This window comes from Helianthus annuus, chromosome 15, assembly GCF_002127325.2.
Source record: "Helianthus annuus cultivar XRQ/B chromosome 15, HanXRQr2.0-SUNRISE, whole genome shotgun sequence".
Lineage (NCBI taxonomy): Eukaryota > Viridiplantae > Streptophyta > Magnoliopsida > Asterales > Asteraceae > Helianthus > Helianthus annuus.
This window is the reverse complement of record NC_035447.2, coordinates 49,121,939-49,139,109: the sequence shown is the minus strand read 5'-3', so window position 1 is coordinate 49,139,109 and position 17,171 is coordinate 49,121,939. Positions and strand designations below refer to the sequence as shown.

The 17,171-nt window shown below is 35.3% G+C and overlaps 1 protein-coding gene and 1 long non-coding RNA gene across 6 annotated transcripts; both read left to right on the top strand.

The window, feature by feature from the left end:
• The first annotated feature begins 2,262 nt into the window (after positions 1–2,262).
• LOC110911555 lies at positions 2,263–3,655 on the top strand. 2 transcript variants are annotated; one of them, XR_004881978.1, is made up of 3 exons: positions 2,263–2,472; positions 2,730–2,784; positions 3,061–3,655. It is a non-coding gene; the product is annotated as an uncharacterized LOC110911555 (long non-coding RNA). The 2 variants fall into 2 exon arrangements; XR_004881977.1 differs by having other exon boundaries at positions 2,336–2,472; positions 3,036–3,655.
• Positions 3,656–7,736: 4,081 nt separating this feature from the next.
• LOC110911554 lies at positions 7,737–15,000 on the top strand. 4 transcript variants are annotated; one of them, XR_002577028.2, is made up of 10 exons: positions 8,252–8,521; positions 9,316–10,048; positions 10,166–10,276; positions 10,882–11,100; positions 11,211–11,690; positions 11,846–12,239; positions 12,391–13,404; positions 13,522–13,591; positions 14,253–14,471; positions 14,582–15,000. XR_002577028.2 is itself a non-coding variant. In XM_035984570.1 (7 exons), exons 2-6 carry the CDS (start codon positions 9,423–9,425, stop codon positions 11,212–11,214), a joined length of 396 nt encoding a protein of 131 aa, XP_035840463.1. In that variant the 5' UTR covers positions 8,226–8,521; positions 9,316–9,422; the 3' UTR covers positions 11,215–11,690; positions 11,846–11,870. The 4 variants fall into 4 exon arrangements, 3 of the variants coding, with proteins under 3 accessions (XP_022011875.1, XP_035840463.1, XP_035840462.1); XM_035984570.1 differs by lacking the exons at positions 12,391–13,404; positions 13,522–13,591; positions 14,253–14,471; positions 14,582–15,000 and having other exon boundaries at positions 8,226–8,521; positions 9,316–9,450; positions 9,977–10,048; positions 10,163–10,235; positions 11,846–11,870; XM_035984569.1 differs by lacking the exons at positions 8,252–8,521; positions 12,391–13,404; positions 13,522–13,591; positions 14,253–14,471; positions 14,582–15,000 and adding an exon at positions 8,528–8,704 and having other exon boundaries at positions 9,316–9,450; positions 9,977–10,048; positions 10,163–10,235; positions 11,194–11,690; positions 11,846–11,870.
• The last annotated feature ends 2,171 nt before the right edge of the window (positions 15,001–17,171 follow it).

The window sequence follows — 17,171 nt, the reverse complement described above, 5'->3', positions numbered from 1 at the left end:
TATGTGTGTGTGTGTTGTATGTATATGTGTGTGTGAGTAGAAGCAGGCTTATCCTCAGCGTCTTGGGGAGGATGTTGAAGACGCCGCCGGACCGGTGGAAGTGGTGTTTGGGACCGTACGTTTTTTAGAAGCATAAATATAAAAGATCTAGAGGGAACCCATAAATATAATTAGAGAGGAAGTCACTTGCAAAAAATAATTACAGCCTAGTGGAAAGGTCCCTTGTTTCCAAAAAGATGGTGGCCGGTTCGAGTCCCTTTAGTGTATTTTTTTTTAAGATTAATGTCTAGTTTGTTCATGGAAGTTCCAATGAACTTGGTGTATTTAATGAAGTTGGTGTATTAGGAATTAATTGTAACAGATTATACCCCACTTATGCCTTTCTTATTAGGAATTAACTATAACAACTCATGTATCAATGTTTTTGTTTTCTTATTTTTTGTTTATCATTGCTTTTAATTAATAATTATATTTTAGATCAAATAAAGAATTGTACAAGTTCAAGCAAGATCGTATTTGTAAAGCAGATAAGTGTGAATTAAAGGCTATGTCGGCACCAACCATAGTTGAACCGGTTGCCGACTCCCCTTCTACAGTTCAGGTGTTGGGTTCGAGTGTACGTGCTAGGCGTTTTTTCTGTTCAGTGGGCTTACTTTGTTTCTCGCTATTTCCTTATTTACTGCAAAAGGTTAGGTCAGGCCCGGTTTTTTTAATCTCGCTCAGGGCCCAAAATCTTTTTAGCATTTTCGGAGACGGCCCTGGGCGGAGCCGCCGGAGGGCGGAGGCGGCGGAGCAGCCGGAGGGCGGAGGCGTACTGGCGGAGCTGCTGCCTGCTGATGTTGTTTGAACTCTGTGTCTGTTCGCTGCTTCTTTGTGTTTGTGTGCGGCGTATGTTTGATATAACCCTAAATGGGTTTTAATGTTTTATTACTTTAAAGAAAAAAAATTAAAAGAGAAATTAAAAAAAAAAACGGACAAAAAAATGCAGTGACGGGATTCGAACCCGGGTGGGTTAGGAAGCAAAGCGCGATTATAACCAGTTAAACCAAGGCCTTTTATGTTTATGAGTTCCTTTTATAATATACTTATGGGTTCCTTTTCAGCTTCTTATATATATTTACACGAGTAAACTTCCGTTTTGCTCCTGTGGTTTGGTTACTTTAACGGTTTTGCACCAAACCTTTAAAAATAGCCATTTTACTCCTTGATGTTTCAGTTTTTTTGCCAGTTTGCTCCCCGCCTCTAACTCCATCCAAATTGTTTGTTTTTCCATTTTGCTCCCCGCAGGGAGCAAACTGGCAACAAAACCAAAACATCAGGGAGTAAAATGACTATTTTTAAAGGTTTGGGGCAAAACCGTTAAAGTGACCAAACCACAGGGAGCAAAACGGAAGTTTACTCTATTTACACTAAAAATTAAAAAAAAGACTGGGTTCCCGGAAACCCGTACTTTGTACATAAGTCCGCCCCTGACTAAAGTTTAGGTTGTCGTGAATGTAGTGTGATCCAAATTGAACATTTCATTTTTGAGAAGGCAAAAGGGTTGAAACAAACTGCTAAATATGTCTATGTATTATTAGTTATAATGTCTTCATTGACTCTCTCCTTTCATAGACAATTGTCTTTCCATAGTACCATTTGTTGAAACATTAATTTTCTTATGTTTCAGGCTTATTTTGTAACCTCAAACAAACGCCTTGTGTTTTCTTTCTTTTTTTTTATTTGCAGACCACCACATTCCCAGCTTCTTCAGAGCCTACTATTTCAAAAGGGATGCCTAACTCTTTTAATAGTTTGATAGAAATTAATTTGTGGCGGAGAGATGTTGGAAAGACTATTGTACCATCTCATGCGCTGCCACAACTGGAAAAGCTTCAACAGATTACTATAGGCAGATGTGGTGGGCTAGAAGAGGTATTTGAAGTAGTATCATTGGAAGGAACAAATAAATCACGAACTGTTGCCAAAATTCCAAACCTAACACAAGTGAAGTTAAAGTGGGTACATGATCTCAAGTATCTATGGAAGAGCAATCAGTGGATGGCACTGGAATTTCCAAACCTGACAACTCTCTCTATTGACGGTTGTGAAAATCTGGAACATGTTTTTACATGCTCCATGGTTAACAGCCTAGTGCAACTCCAAGACCTACATATAAGTGACTGCAAGAATATAAAGGTAGTTGTGAAGGAGTAAGAAGAAAAATGTGATGCTAAAGTGAATGATACTAGGTTACCTCGTCTAAAGTCCTTAAAACTAGGCAAACTTCCAAGTTTCAAGGGAATTTGCTTGGGGAAGGAGGCTTTCACATTGCCAAAGTTGGAAACTTTACAAATAAAAGAATGCCGAGCAATTACAGTTTTCACCAAGGGACACGTGTCTACCCCTGAGCTCAAAGTAATAGATACAAGTTTTGGGTTTTGTTATGTAAAGACAGATATCAACTCCCTTTTAAAGACCAAACAAGAGGAGGTACTCTTATTCCTTTCTTTAATGATTATTTTTGAAAAGGCTCATTTTAATTACATGAAAAGATAAGTCAATTTTTATCTTATCTTTTGTTTTTGGATAATATTTACTCTTCTCTTCTCCAATGCACAAAATTTCAATTTTCAGCAACTTCAGAACAAAACTGATGTAGGCGGCTAGAAAAACTTCATAGAATTTACCTTAAATTCAATAATAAAGTGAAAGTTGATGAGTATTTTCTTTTCATTGACTTTCTGCAGGGGTGGGAATTCTAGAACATGAAGATCATATGTTTTATCTGCAAGGTTTTATAAAGTAATTTCTTGGTTTATAAATAATATTATAAATGCCTAAAAAGTATATAAATGACTCTGTTACACTAGATAACAAAGTGACTTATGCGAAAGAGAAAACTGCAAAGCCAACAAAAATCAAAAACGATTATATGCGAGTATTAACTTAAAACTTTAGCATCAAGATAAACATGATTTTACCAGAATATCTTTATGTTTGTTACTATTTACTAGTACTTAATCATGTGTGAACTGTCTTTCAATATACTCTAGATTTTAAGGGGACTCTTGTTTCAAGGTTGGAATCTGTTGAAAAGTATAAAGATATGGAACTGTTGCACTTTGACTTTTGACGGTCAAACAAGGTAATTTTCAAGCAAAAAATCATCCCATTTTTTTAAAACCTTTAGGACCAACAACTTACTGAGTCATATCTATCTTATGAGTTATGACTATCTGGATCAGCCTCAGATTTGCAATATCCATAATGATGACCAATGAACATGAGGATTACAAATGCAGTAGCACACATGTTTGACTAAAAAAGTAAAAGGGTCCCAAGGTGCAGTTCAAGATACACTTATGAAGGTTCACCAACATCAAGCCCTGAAGTCAAGCATTTAGATGTATTTATGACAAATCAAGAAATATTACCGAGTGTTGCTGCTTCTAGGTTTTCACGCACATTGACACTCCTTGCAGATACAAATTGACCCATTTATGAATAATTTCAAAGATAATGTTTGATCTAGGAAAGAAAATGGTAAATGAACTGATAAGTGTAGTCATATATAACATACCATTTCGTTTGGTCATGACATACAATGATGATGTTTCTACGGAAACATGGAAGGCTTTCAAATCAATTAGTGAAATTTTATGGGTTCCCCTTTCATTATGTGCATAAAATTTAGGGTCCCTAAACTCCAAATTATTCCTAATAATCAAGTGAAAATAAGCATAAACCACGTAAGAGCCCTAGTTTTAAAATCATACGTGATTCAGACAGAGCTACCATTTTTTATACAATTCATGAAATATACCAAACTTTTATTTCGAAATCCAAAGAGATAACAGTAATATTGGGGAACCTGAAATCTGATGTATATCTAATGGTTAACGAACCCTCACTATTACTTACTCACGGAGGGATAAAGACGGCGGAGTCAGTGTGAAGCTTTTCTTATATCTCCGGTCGATTCTCAGTTGCCGACTCCTGCGTCTGTTCTGTTTGATTGTTTAAGCACTCTTTTCTTTTTTATTATTTTTTAAGTCTGTAAATCATATGAACATAGTTCATATAAAAAAATATATATATTTTTCAAAATTTCTGAAATTAATTATAAGACCGGGGGCATGGTAGTATACCGCCCCCCGTCACATCACCATCTTTGGCAACCCATAGCGTCATCAATCCATTTCTCAGGCGCCAAAAGAGGTGCCATCCTTCATTTTGCCAAGCTCATAACGGGCGTTTTGCACAATTTTTGATGTGGTCAATATGACAGTTTACAACCGGTCAGATTTATAAAAAAATAAAATATTATATATACATATATTTTACACACACCAATCACATACTAATTCACTAAAACAGACAAATTCTCTCCAATTATTTTCATAACAAAAATGTCATCTCACTCTTCATCCGATTCGTCCAGCCCTTCATCCGACGATATGCTTATTGCAACGGCGCAGGAGGCGATTCAGTGTTTGCGAGAAGAAACTGAATCGTCTACAACACATACCAGACAAGCGTCTATTGAACAAGATCGATTAGGTGCAAGATTATTTTTGTGAAGATCCGTTGTACGACGATCCACAATTTAGGTGCCTGTTTCGTATGAGCTGTCTCTTTTGTTAAGAAATTCTAAAGATCTTGCGGGCCAATATCCTTTTTTCACACGAAGAGAAATTGGTAGTTGCAAAACACTACTCACCTACGCTCAGAAGGAAGTTATCCAAGCGAGGATACATGACAGGGACACACACCTTAACCTTCGAGCTGATCTGATCTGACCGAGCACCTATGGTTTAATAGTGAACAAGGAGGAGATGACGAGTGAAGATTTAGTTTCTGTTTAACCTTTTAAGCATTTTTAGGTTAGTATTTATTTTCAAGTGAAGTTGTACTTTTTTTATTTAAATTATGGGTTTTATATTTTATTCATGTTATTTAGATTTAAATTAATATATCAAAATTAAATAGAGTTTAAATTTAAATAAAAACAAATAATTAGGTAATGATGATGGGGGTTTTAAACCATTGCAAGGATGCTAAAAGAAGAGGCTTTAAAGCCCCCCCCCCCCCCCCACGCGCATATGAGGTGGCGCAAACTTGGCATAATAAAGCCCCAAGGGGCTTTAAACCACACTCACCAGCCTAAGGACATAAGGTTGACATGTGAACGTGAATAATATAGCCCCATAATGTATTATACCAGTACTCAGATCCGTGTGCATTGCGGTGCGGGTACATTGCAAATATCAAACGAATTAGTCTTAACGTTATTTGAATAATGTGATGGTGTACACCATGTGAAAACACGTGTTTTGATGTGTCCGAGTTTAACTCAAAAGCATTGCGACTGGATCAAACTATAATGTAATCGAATATAAACAATACAATCATCACGTATTTATATGTAACCCGATTCATACATAGGAAATGTACAATAGAAAGCATAAAGCGTGTATAAAGGGAAAACTGGCACATGTAATCAAAAGATGTATTCACATGGGTTGAAATTTTACCCCTAGTGCATTATAGTAGGGTCGAAACGTAGAGTAACTCGAATGAAAACATATTATATTTGACCCATTCAATTCACAACTAAATTTACAACGAACATATTATATTTGAACTTACTCGCCTTTAAAAAAGGTTTACGTCGAAACGTAGACCAACTTGATTTACATTGACATATAAAAAATACGCATGTAAAAATAGTTTTTTAGGTAAAGGAATCACATGGGTAAACACAAAACTTTAGAGACTCGAGTGCGTCAAAATGATTTTTTTACAAATTTCTTAAATACAATGACAAATTATTTTCACAAAAAGGAAATTAGCAAAAGAAAAATTAGTTAAATATGTAGGGATTAGTTTGGATTAGATAAAAGTTTTATTTTTCAAAAGTTTAGGGAGTTATGAATGAAGTAATACTTTAGGGGTTATAAGTGCTAAAGTTAAGTGGTTGTATGGTGAATGGAAAAAGGAGGAAATGTTTTTGTAAATGCCAAGGACTTGACTTTCTACGGGGTTGTAAATGGATTAATAGTATAGAGTATAAAATTGTGTTCTTCAAAAGAAAACGACAAAGGACTAAAAGTGCATTTTAATAAAATTTTTAAGAATTGTTGATGGAAATCCACCGACTTTCCACTATAGATAGGTAGAATATATTTAAAAATAATAAGTTATAGTTATACTTGTAAATGGTGCCTCATTTAGATAAGTTTTAAAAATAGAAAATAAATGAATTTAACTTGTAAAATCGATGAAAAACATTTTTATATACATTAAACAAACCCTCTCTTACTCTCTCTACACAAAAGACCCACCGTCGGTCTTCTCTTGCGATGCATGCAACTTCCGAAGGTTATTGATAGATCTCTCCGAATGGTTTATCTCTCTTTTTTCCCCCTCTCTCTCTCTCGCTTCTATGCAAATCGAACCCACTGCCAGCCTTGAATAGCTTGGTCACCGCACTCCACTGAAAATGTTATATGGCCATTCCTCCTTATCGATGCCTTTGATCATCTTCTCTGGCAACCTCCTTTTCCTCGCGGGTGCCTTCGTTTTACCGGAGTTAACCTGTTGGAGCTTTGCAAGGCACAGTGGGCCAGTGGCTGGTTCAAGTGTTTCTCAGATTGCATTGAGCATTAACCTCATATTTGAGTGGTTTTGGTTTGACGACGGTGGCGGGGAAAACAGTGATCTCTGGTTGATATGGTGGTAATGACGGGGTATGGTGGTGTCCAATGGTGGTTGGTGATGGCTAGAAGTGATTGCGGTGGTTGATGGTAATGGCTGGTGGTGATGGTGGTGGCTAATGATGATGGCTAGTGGTGATAGAGGTGTACAAATCGGTTAATCGGTTTTTAAAAAACCGGTTAAAAAAAAAACCGGTTTTTTTCACCCAAAATAAAAACCGGTTTTTTTAATAACCGGTTCGGTTAATAACCGGTTTTTGAGGTCCAAAACAATAACCGGTATAACCGGTTGGGACCGGTTTTTAACCGGTTTTTCCCAAAAAAACCGGTTTTTTTTTCCGGTTTTAACCGGTTTTTTAATAACCGGTTCGGTTAATAACCGGTTTTTGAAATCAAGAATAGTAACCGGTATAAAAACCGGCGGTTAAAAAAAACCGGTTAAAAAAAACCGGTTATAAAAAAAACCGGTTAAAAAAAAAACCAGTTTCGGTTTTTTTTCCGGTTTCGATTCTAAAACCAGTTTTTTTGTACACCTCTAAGTGGTGATAGTAGTGGTTGGTGATGATTGTGGTGGCTAATGGTGATCACTGGTGTTACTAATGATGGATGTCGGTGGCGAAATGTAATGTAGTGAAGAAGAGGATGGTGGTGGTGGTGGATAGTGATGATTATGGTGGCTGATGATGGTAGTGATGGCTGTTGGAGGTGAAATGTATTAGGGGTGTGCATAAGTCGGCTTGGTTTGGTTTTTACCATTAAACATAACCATAGCCGCTAGTTCGGTTACGGAGTTTTGGTAACCATAACCAAACTTCGGTTACTTGTAGCGCCCCTAAAAATAGCAAATATTTATCATTTATATTTATCTTAATGTAACTATTATATACGTGAATACTATTATAACTTCACTTGGTTAATTGTTTATTGATAAATAATAAAACATTGAAAAGTGTCCCTTTTATGAGGGGCTGAAATGGGCAATTAGGAATAATAAATTTAATAAAAAAATTTCAAACCTAAAACACACACTTGTGTGTGCTCAGGGGCGACGAGTGAGGAGAAAGAAAGAGAAAATCCCTCTTTGAACCAAAATAATCAAATTGAAGATCGATCAGGAGTCTAAATTCGTGCATGAATCAGTTTTAATGATCACCTAGTCTAAGGGATCATAAGGTATGTTGAATTTTGTATTTTTGTGAAGTAAGAATGATAAAGAAGAACCATGAATCTCAATTCTTGAATGGACTATAGGTTATATGGTAGAATACATTACTATTAGGTATTTAAAAATCACTATGCATGCTAAATTTGGAAGAGTTTAGCATTTTTGAGGTGTTAGGGTTATGTATTTGAACGAATAAATGGGTTTTTTTATTTCAACATGAAAGAATCTAAAGAGTACTAGCTTGATATGATGATCTTGATAGTTTCAATTTTATCAATGATCTAATTCTAATTAATCTATATATATATTAATAAATGAGATGATGTGGGCTATGTGTCCTTGAATGGTGAAGCCATTTTGATTTTGATGATGTGGCAACCATTGGTTTAGTGAAGGTTGATTTTGGGAGAGAATTCATCTCAATTCTCAATACACAAACCAAAATTCACAAAACACAAACCAAAATGGAAGTGGGACGCGGGATCCGTTTTTGTTCGGGTCAACCATTACCTATTAATTCGGATCTATATAAAAAGGCTTTATCTTTTTTTACTGCTTCATTTCCAAACCCTAATACACGCTCCTCTCCATCTCCCCGCCTCTCCTCTTTGCCGATTCTCTCAAATCAGATCAGATCTAGGGTTTTTGATTTCCACAGGTATGTTTATCTACGCTTTTGATTTTGTTTATCGCTTAATAATTTGTAATTACCAGATTATTTTGATTGTTGTTTGTCCATAGAAGTCTAACTATGTTCTGGATTGCTTTTCACCTTCTTGTCGAATTCTAATCAAAATCAATTGAATTTCAAAACCACCCCTGTTGCAATCGATTTCCTCTGGTATGTTAATTTCGTTTTTGATTTTTTTTATTGCTTAATTATGTGGAATACCAATGATTTTGATTTTGTTTATCGCTTATTTTCATGATTTAAGGTTTTTAATCATACTGGGTATTAAAGTTATTGTGTACATACTTAAGATTTTGATTTTTACATGGCTACCTCCGTTTAGATTAAGAATTGGTAAAAATTGTTGAAGAAGATAGCACTTTAATGATGGCTTCCGTTAATTTAATTATTATTTGTTTTTTTACTAATGAGATTAGTAAGGTATTACCAAGAAGGGTATGAAGATTGGTATAACAATCGCATTATAGATAACGGGTGTTGTAATCTACTTTGGAGTTTATCTCTAACCAGCTTTAGAGTTGAGTTTTATCAATTATTATATATCTAATCTATTTTGCCTTGAAATTGTAATGATCAAAGTTGTTTGTTAATTCTATTCAATATGTTTTGGTTTTATATGTAAGTAAGCTTGATGTTATCTCTGCTATTTGTTGATTCTGAAGAAACATGAGCCAAAGGCTGCAGTGATTAGAGTAGCAAAAGTTTATCAGTTGCTTCATTGATTGTTTTCTTGCCTCTTTTTTTCTGTATGATTTGATTAGTTTTAAGAGGTCGTTACGATGAATTTCAATGCGTCGAGTGAAATCGAGCAAAGATGAGATTATCCGCATCTTGGCGGGGCAACCTGGATGGTCATGTGAAAGATTGAATGAGTTTGTGCTATCACATGGCAACCGGTAAGTATGCAGCCATGGTGGATTTATCCTCTTTTGTTTGATTGTTTATACATCTGAGCATCAAAATTGATTTATCCTGATTTTTAGTCACTTGGTTTTATGTATCTGTGAATTAATACGGTATATTTGTTTTTTTTTTTGTTTTTTGTGGTACACATAGTTTCCTGTGTTTGATCCAAATTTAGATTTTGCTTTGAATTTACAGTTTTGCTACTATGTTAATTATTTTTGATGATTGTTTGCTGGTCAATTTAAGGTTTATATGTGTTTCATATTGCTGGTCAATTTTGGAGGGTGCCCATTTGTATTTTCTTTTGTACGATGATTTAAAAGATTCTTTTACACATTACAAATACATGTTAGGTGGCTTTCAATTATTTTAATTTGTTTTTATTGAAAACTTTTGAATCAAAGATTCAAAGATAGAGGTGTTGTTGAATAACTGAGATGTTATATCTTATCAAATGAATGAAAATCGTGCGAAATGGGCTGAAGTAAACTGCCATTTATTTGAGCAATCCAACAGTTGCGGCGGTGACAAGGAATACGTTTCCGGCCACCCTTTTTCCGTTGAAGTTCTGGTCAACTTCTGCTTCTGGTAAGTTCATCTTAACTTGCATAATTTTTTTCGAGTATAATGGTTTATTTGGATATGATTGAGGCTATATTTGTTGTTTGATAAACTAATGAGTGTCGTCATGTTTGTGCTCAGCAGATTACACATATTTGATGAAGACTGGCCTCTGCAGCAACTTTGTTCTACAGTGTGGCTGTTCGAAACCTTGGTGCGTTTCTAATCTTGAGGTGGTTTTAAAGTCTTCATCGGGTATTAACTTTTAACCTATTATAGACTTTGTATAATCTTGAGGTGATGTGGAATGATTCGGTTTTATATCTTGAGGTGATTCAAGTTTTTTCACGAACATTCCAAACTTCTACTTTTGATTAAGCATTTAATCAAACGTGCGAGGTTCTATCCAACTATTAATGAATATGGATTTTGTTACAACTATATAGGGTTCTGTAACAAAAGTTAAAATTAGAAAAAAAAAACGTTAACTACCACATGTTAGTCAACTTTGTTAGTTGATTATTATTATTATTATTATTATTATTATTAATTTAGTTTTTAACGATAATTAAGAAAGGGCAACAAAGAACTAATATTATATTCGTTTTAGAGTTAATCCAAATGTGGATGCGGAACTAATGCCATGATCTGGTCAAAATGAAATATATCATATTAAAAACTCTTTTATTTTTTAACTCATATAAATCAATTTATTTTGTAAGGAATATCATACAACCCTATTACATATTTAGTCTTCTTTTATTTTATATTTGTTAACAATTCCAGTTGCACTATTTGGTAAAAACCTCTGAATCCAATGTGCTTAAGATCTATAGTTTAGTTCTGAAATGATTTTGTAGGTTCTTGGCCAAGCAAAGTTTAGCATCATATACAAGTACTTGGCTAAGCAAAGGGTGGGTAAAAAGAAACTGCAGTTGGTTGGTTCTGTTGTCATGCTTTTGGCTTGACGAAGTTTCAGGACTTTTATCTCTCATTTTCACCTTTGGCGCATATATTGATCAGCTGATGCGTAGCAATGCTTTATTAATCATATTGCATCTAAAGGATTTTGGTGTGGGGTAAGCTTATTATAGAATCTATTATAAATGCGCATGTTTCTTGAAATTAATTTTATTATTGTTTCAGAGGCACACCATAATAAATGACAATAGATGGGGTTGGGGTGCAGGTGAATGGTCTGAGTTTGAGGTAAAATTGGTTTGTGAAGATCTGCGAGCTGCAATGATTTATGCATGGGTCTGCAACACATATCGCTCAAGGCCACATGTTTTATGTTTTAAATTCACAAGCATGTGGATGCTATGTCGCTTTACGAAGAGTTAAAACCATAAATGGTGTCGGTGGCGATGAAGATTTATTTCTGTATGTATACCTCTACATCTGTGTTGGCGATGAAGAATTCTTTCTTTCTGCATATAATGTTTCAGAGCATAATAAGTTAGCGGACTTTGTGTGAAAGTGGGCCCGTATCTTGGCGTGGCAACCTGGATTGTGATGCAGCCATGACGGGGCCCTACCCACTTTGTTCTCTTTCCTATGTGCAGCTCATGAGCCCAAAAAAACAATTTTTTTTCAAGTTTTATTCTCAGTCACTACATCAACCACTATAGTTTCTACTGAAAGTCGCATACAACCAACCTCTGTTCAGGTGTGTTGTTTGATTTACAGTTTTTGTGTTTCTTTTTTTTTTTGTACAAATATGGTGGTGGAGCTTGATAATATGTGCTTTGCTTTGATCGTGTGAGTTTTATCATATTTGTGAACCATTTTACTTGCTATGTGATGATTTTGATCTGTTTGTAGAGGGTGATTTTGGGAGGGAATCACTCAAAATATACGGAGGTCCATGATTTATGGTGTAAGAGATGTGGTTGTGGTGTTTGGGTTGGCTGCAGTGGCGATGAAGATTTCTTTCTGTATGTATACCTCTGCATCTGTGTTAAAGATGAAGATTTCTTTCTTTCTACATATAATGCTTCCGAGCATAATAAGTTAGCGGACTTTGTGTGAAAGTGGGTCCATATCTTGGCGGGGCAACCTGGATTCTGATGCAGCCATGACGGAGCCTCACCCACTTTGTTCTCTTTCGTATGTGCAGATCTGAGCCCCTAAAAAAAATTGTCAAGTTTTATTCTCAATCACTACATCAACCACTATAGTTTCTAATGAAAGTCACGTACAACCAACCTCTGTTCAGGTGTGTTGTTTGTTATACAGTTTTTGTGTTCGTTTTTTTGTACAAATATGGTGGTGAAGCATGATAATATGCACTTCGCTTTGATCGTGTGAGTTTTATTGTATTTGTGAACCATTTTACTTGTTATGTAATGATGTTAATCTGTTTGTAGAGCGTGATTTTGGGAGGGAATCATTCTAAATATACGGAGGTCCATGATTTATGTTGTAAGAGATGTGGTTGTGGTGTTTGGGTTGGCTGTAGTGGCGATGAAGATTTATTTCTGTATGTATATATCTGCATCTGTGTTGGCGATGAAGATTTCTTTGTTTCTACGTATAATGTTTCCGAGCATAATAAGTTTGAGGACTTTGTGTGAAAGTGGACCCGTATCTTGGCGGGGCAACCTGGATTGTGATGCAGCTATGACAGGGCCCTACCCACTTTGTTCTCTTTCATATGAGCCAAAAAAAACAATTTTTTGTCAATTTTTATTCTCAATCACTACATCAACCACTATAGTTTCTACTGGAAGTCGCATACAACCAACCTCTGTTCAGGTGTGTTGTGTGATTTACAGTTTTTGTGTTTGCTTTTTTGTACAAATATGGCGGTGAAGCTTGATAATATGCACTTTGCTTTGATCGTGTGAGTTTTATCGTATTTTTGAACCATTTTACTTGCTATGTGATGATTTTAATCTGTTTGTAGAGCGTGATTTTGGGAGGGAATCATTCTAAATATACGGAGGTCCATGATTAAATGCTCACTCGAGATTCACCATTAATTTTGAGGTCAATTTGGTTTTCTTCAATGGTATTTTGGGAAATCGATCTGTAGGTTCATGTTGATTGTGGTTCTTTATACTTCAAGATTTGGAGGGTGCCCATTTGTATTTTCTTTTGTACGATGATTTAAAAGATTCTTTTACACATTACAAATACATGTTAGGTGGCTTTCAATTATTTTAATTTGTTTTTATTGAAAACTTTTGAATCAAAGATTCAAAGATAGAGGTGTTGTTGAATAACTGAGATGTTATATCTTATCAAATGAATGAAAATCGCGCAAAATGGGCTGAAGTAAACTGCCATTTATTTGAGCAATCCAACAGTTGCGGCGGTGACAAGGAATACGTTTCCGGCCACCCTTTTTCCGTTGAAGTTCTGGTCAACTTCTGCTTCTGGTAAGTTCATCTTAACTTGCATAATTTTTTTCGAGTATAATGGTTTATTTGGATATGATTGAGGCTATATTTGTTGTTTGATAAACTGATGAGTATCGTCATGTTTGTGCTCAGCAGATTACACATATTTGATGAAGACCGGCCTCTGCAGCAACTTTGTTCTACAGTGTGGCTGTTCGAAACCCCGGTGCGTTTCTATTCTTGAGGTGGTTTTAAAGTCTTCATCGGGTATTAACTTTTAACCTATTATAGACTTTGTATAATCTTGAGGTGATGTGGATTGATTCGGTTTTATACCTTGAGGTGATTCAAGTTTTTTCACGAACATTCCAAACTTCTACTTTTGATTAAGCATTTAATCAAACGTGCGAGGTTCTTTCCAACTATTAATGAATATGGATTTTGTTACAACTATATAGGATTCTGTAACAAAAGTTAAAATTAGAAAAAAACGTTAACTACCACATGTTAGTCAACTTTGTTAGTTGATTATTATTATTATTATTATTATTATTATTATTATTATTAATAATAATAATTTAGTTTTTAACGATAATTAAGAAAGGGCAACAAAGAACTAATATTATATTCGTTTTAGAGTTAATCCAAATGTGGATGCGGAACTAATGCCATGATCTGGTCAAAATGAAATATATCATATTAAAAACTCTTTTATTTTTTAACTCATATAAATCAATTTATTTTGTAAGGAATATCATACAACCCTATTACATATTTAGTCTTCTTTTATTTTATATTTGTTAACAATTCCAGTTGCACTATTTGGTAAAAACCTCTGAATCCAATGTGCTTAAGATCTATAGTTTAGTTCTGAAATGATTTTGTAGGTTCTTGGCCAAGCAAAGTTTAGCATCATATACAAGTACTTGGCTAAGCAAAGGGTGGGTAAAAAGAAACTGCAGTTGGTTGGTTCTGTTGTCATGCTTTTGGCTTGACGAAGTTTCAGGACTTTTATCTCTCATTTAATCCTTTGGCGCATATATTGATCAGCTGATGCGTAGCAATGCTTTATTAATCATATTGCATCTAAAGGATTTTGGTGTGGGGTAAGCTTATTATAGAATCTATTATAAATGCGCATGTTTCTTGAAATTAATTTTATTATTGTTTCAGAGGCACACCATAATAAATGACAATAGATGGGGTTGGGGTGCAGGTGAATGGTCTGAGTTTGAGGTAAAATTGGTTTGTGAAGATCTGCGAGCTGCAATGATTTATGCATGGGTCTGCAACACATATCGCTCAAGGCCACATGTTTTATGTTTGAAATTCACAAGCATGTGGATGCTATGTCGCTTTACGAAGAGTTAAAACCATAAATGGTGTCAGTGGCGATGAAGATTTATTTCTGTATGTATACCTCTACATCTGTGTTGGCGATGAAGATTTCTTTCTTTCTGCATATAATGTTTCAGAGCATAATAAGTTAGCGGACTTTGTGTGAAAGTGGGCCCGTATCTTGGCGTGGCAACCTGGATTGTGATGCAGCCATGACGGGGCCCTACCCACTTTGTTCTCTTTCCTATGTACAGATCTGAGCCCAAAAATATATTTTTTTTTCATGTTTTATTCTCAGTCACTACATCAACCACTATAGTTTCTACTGAAAGTCGCATACAACCAACCTCTATTCAGGTGTGTTGTTTGATTTACAGTTTTTATGTTTCTTTTTTTTGTACAAATATGGTGGTGGAGCTTGATAATATGTGCTTTGCTTTGATCGTGTGAGTTTTATCGTATTTGTGAACCATTTTACTTGCTATGTGATGATTTTGATCTGTTTGTAGAGGGTGATTTTGGGAGGGAATCACTCAAAATATACGGAGGTCCATGATTTATGGTGTAAGAGATATGGTTGTGGTGTTTGGGTTGGCTGCAGTGGCGACGAAGATTTCTTTCTGTATGTATACCTCTGCATCTGTGTTAGCGATGAAAATTTCTTTCTTTCTACATATAGTGGTTCCGAGCATAATAAGTTAGCGGACTTTGTGTGAAAGTGGGTCCATATCTTGGCGGGGCAACCTGGATTCTGATGTAGCCATGACGGAGCCCCACCCACTTTGTTCTCTTTCATATGTGCAGATCTGAGCCCCCAAAAAAAATTGTCAAGTTTTATTCTCAATCACTACATCAACCACTATAGTTTCTACTGAAAGTCACGTACAACCAACCTCTGTTCAGGTGTGTTGTTTGATATACAGTTTTTGTGTTCGTTTTTTTTTTTGTACAAATATGGTGGTGAAGCATGATAATATGCACTTCGCTTTGATCGTGTGAGTTTTATTGTATTTGTGAACCATTTTACTTGCTATGTAATGATTTTAATCTGTTTGTAGAGCGTGATTTTGGGAGGGAATCATTCTAAATATACGGAGGTCCATGATTTATGTTGTAAGAGATGTGGTTGTGGTGTTTGGGTTGGCTGTAGTGGCGATGAAGATTTGTTTCTGTATGTATATATCTGCATCTGTGTTGGCGATGAAGATTTCTTTGTTTCTGCGTATAATGTTTCCGAGCATAATAAGTTTGAGGACTTTGTGTGAAAGTGGACCCGTATCTTGGCGGGGCAACCTGGATTGTGATGCAGCCATGACGGGGCCCTACCCACTTTGTTCTCTTTCATATGAGCCAAAAAAAACAATTTTTTGTCAATTTTTATTCTCAATCACTACATCAACCACTATAGTTTCTACTGGAAGTCGCATACAACCAACCTCTGTTCAGGTGTGTTGTGTGATTTACAGTTTTTGTGTTTGCTTTTTTGTACAAATATGGCGGTGAAGCTTGATAATATGCACTTTGCTTTGATCGTGTGAGTTTTATCGTATTTTTGAACCATTTTACTTGCTATGTGATGATTTTAATCTGTTTGTAGAGCGTGATTTTGGGAGGGAATCATTCTAAATATACGGAGGTCCATGATTAAATGCTCACTCGAGATTCACCATTAATTTTGAGGTCAATTTGGTTTTCTTCAATGGTATTTTGGGAAATCGATCTGTAGGTTCATGTTGATTGTGGTTCTTTATACTTCAAGATTTGGAGGGTGCCCATTTGTATTTTCTTTTGTACGATGATTTAAAAGATTCTTTTACACATTACAAATACATGTTAGGTGGCTTTCAATTATTTTAATTTGTTTTTATTGAAAACTTTTGAATCAAAGATTCAAAGATAGAGGTGTTGTTGAATAACTGAGATGTTATATCTTATCAAATGAATGAAAATCGTGCAAAATGGGCTAAAGTAAACTGCCATTTATTTGAGCAATCCAACAGTTGCGGCGGTGACAAGGAATACGTTTCCGGCCACCCTTTTTCCGTTGAAGTTCTGGTCAACTTCTGCTTCTGGTAAGTTCATCTTAACTTGCATAATTTTTTTCGAGTATAATGGTTTATTTGGATATGATTGAGGCTATATTTGTTGTTTGATAAACTGATGAGTATCGTCATGTTTGTGCTCAACAGATTACACATATTTGATGAAGACCGGCCTCTAAAGCAACTTTGTTCTACAATGTGGCTGTTCGAAACCCTGGTGCGTTTCTAATCTTGAGGTGGTTTTAAAGTCTTCATCGGGTATTAACTTTTAACCTATTATAGACTTTGTATAATCTTGAGGTGATGTGGATTGATTCGGTTTTATATCATGAGGTGATTCAAGTTTTTTCATGAACATTCCAAACTTCTACTTTTGATTAAGCATTTAATCAAACGTGCGAGGTTCTTTCCAACTATTAATGAATA

What these genes read in the sequence shown, in the direction of transcription:
- LOC110911554 (XM_035984569.1), top strand. Translation starts at nt 9,423, where the DNA reads ATGAGTTTGTGCTATCACATGGCAACCG. An exon ending in GTGCTATCACATGGCAACCG is followed by an intron (nt 9,451 to 9,976) that starts GTAAGTATGCAG and finishes GCAATCCAACAG; the next exon opens with TTGCGGCGGTGACAAGGAAT. An exon ending in CTGGTCAACTTCTGCTTCTG is followed by an intron (nt 10,049 to 10,162) that starts GTAAGTTCATCT and finishes GTTTGTGCTCAG; the next exon opens with CAGATTACACATATTTGATG.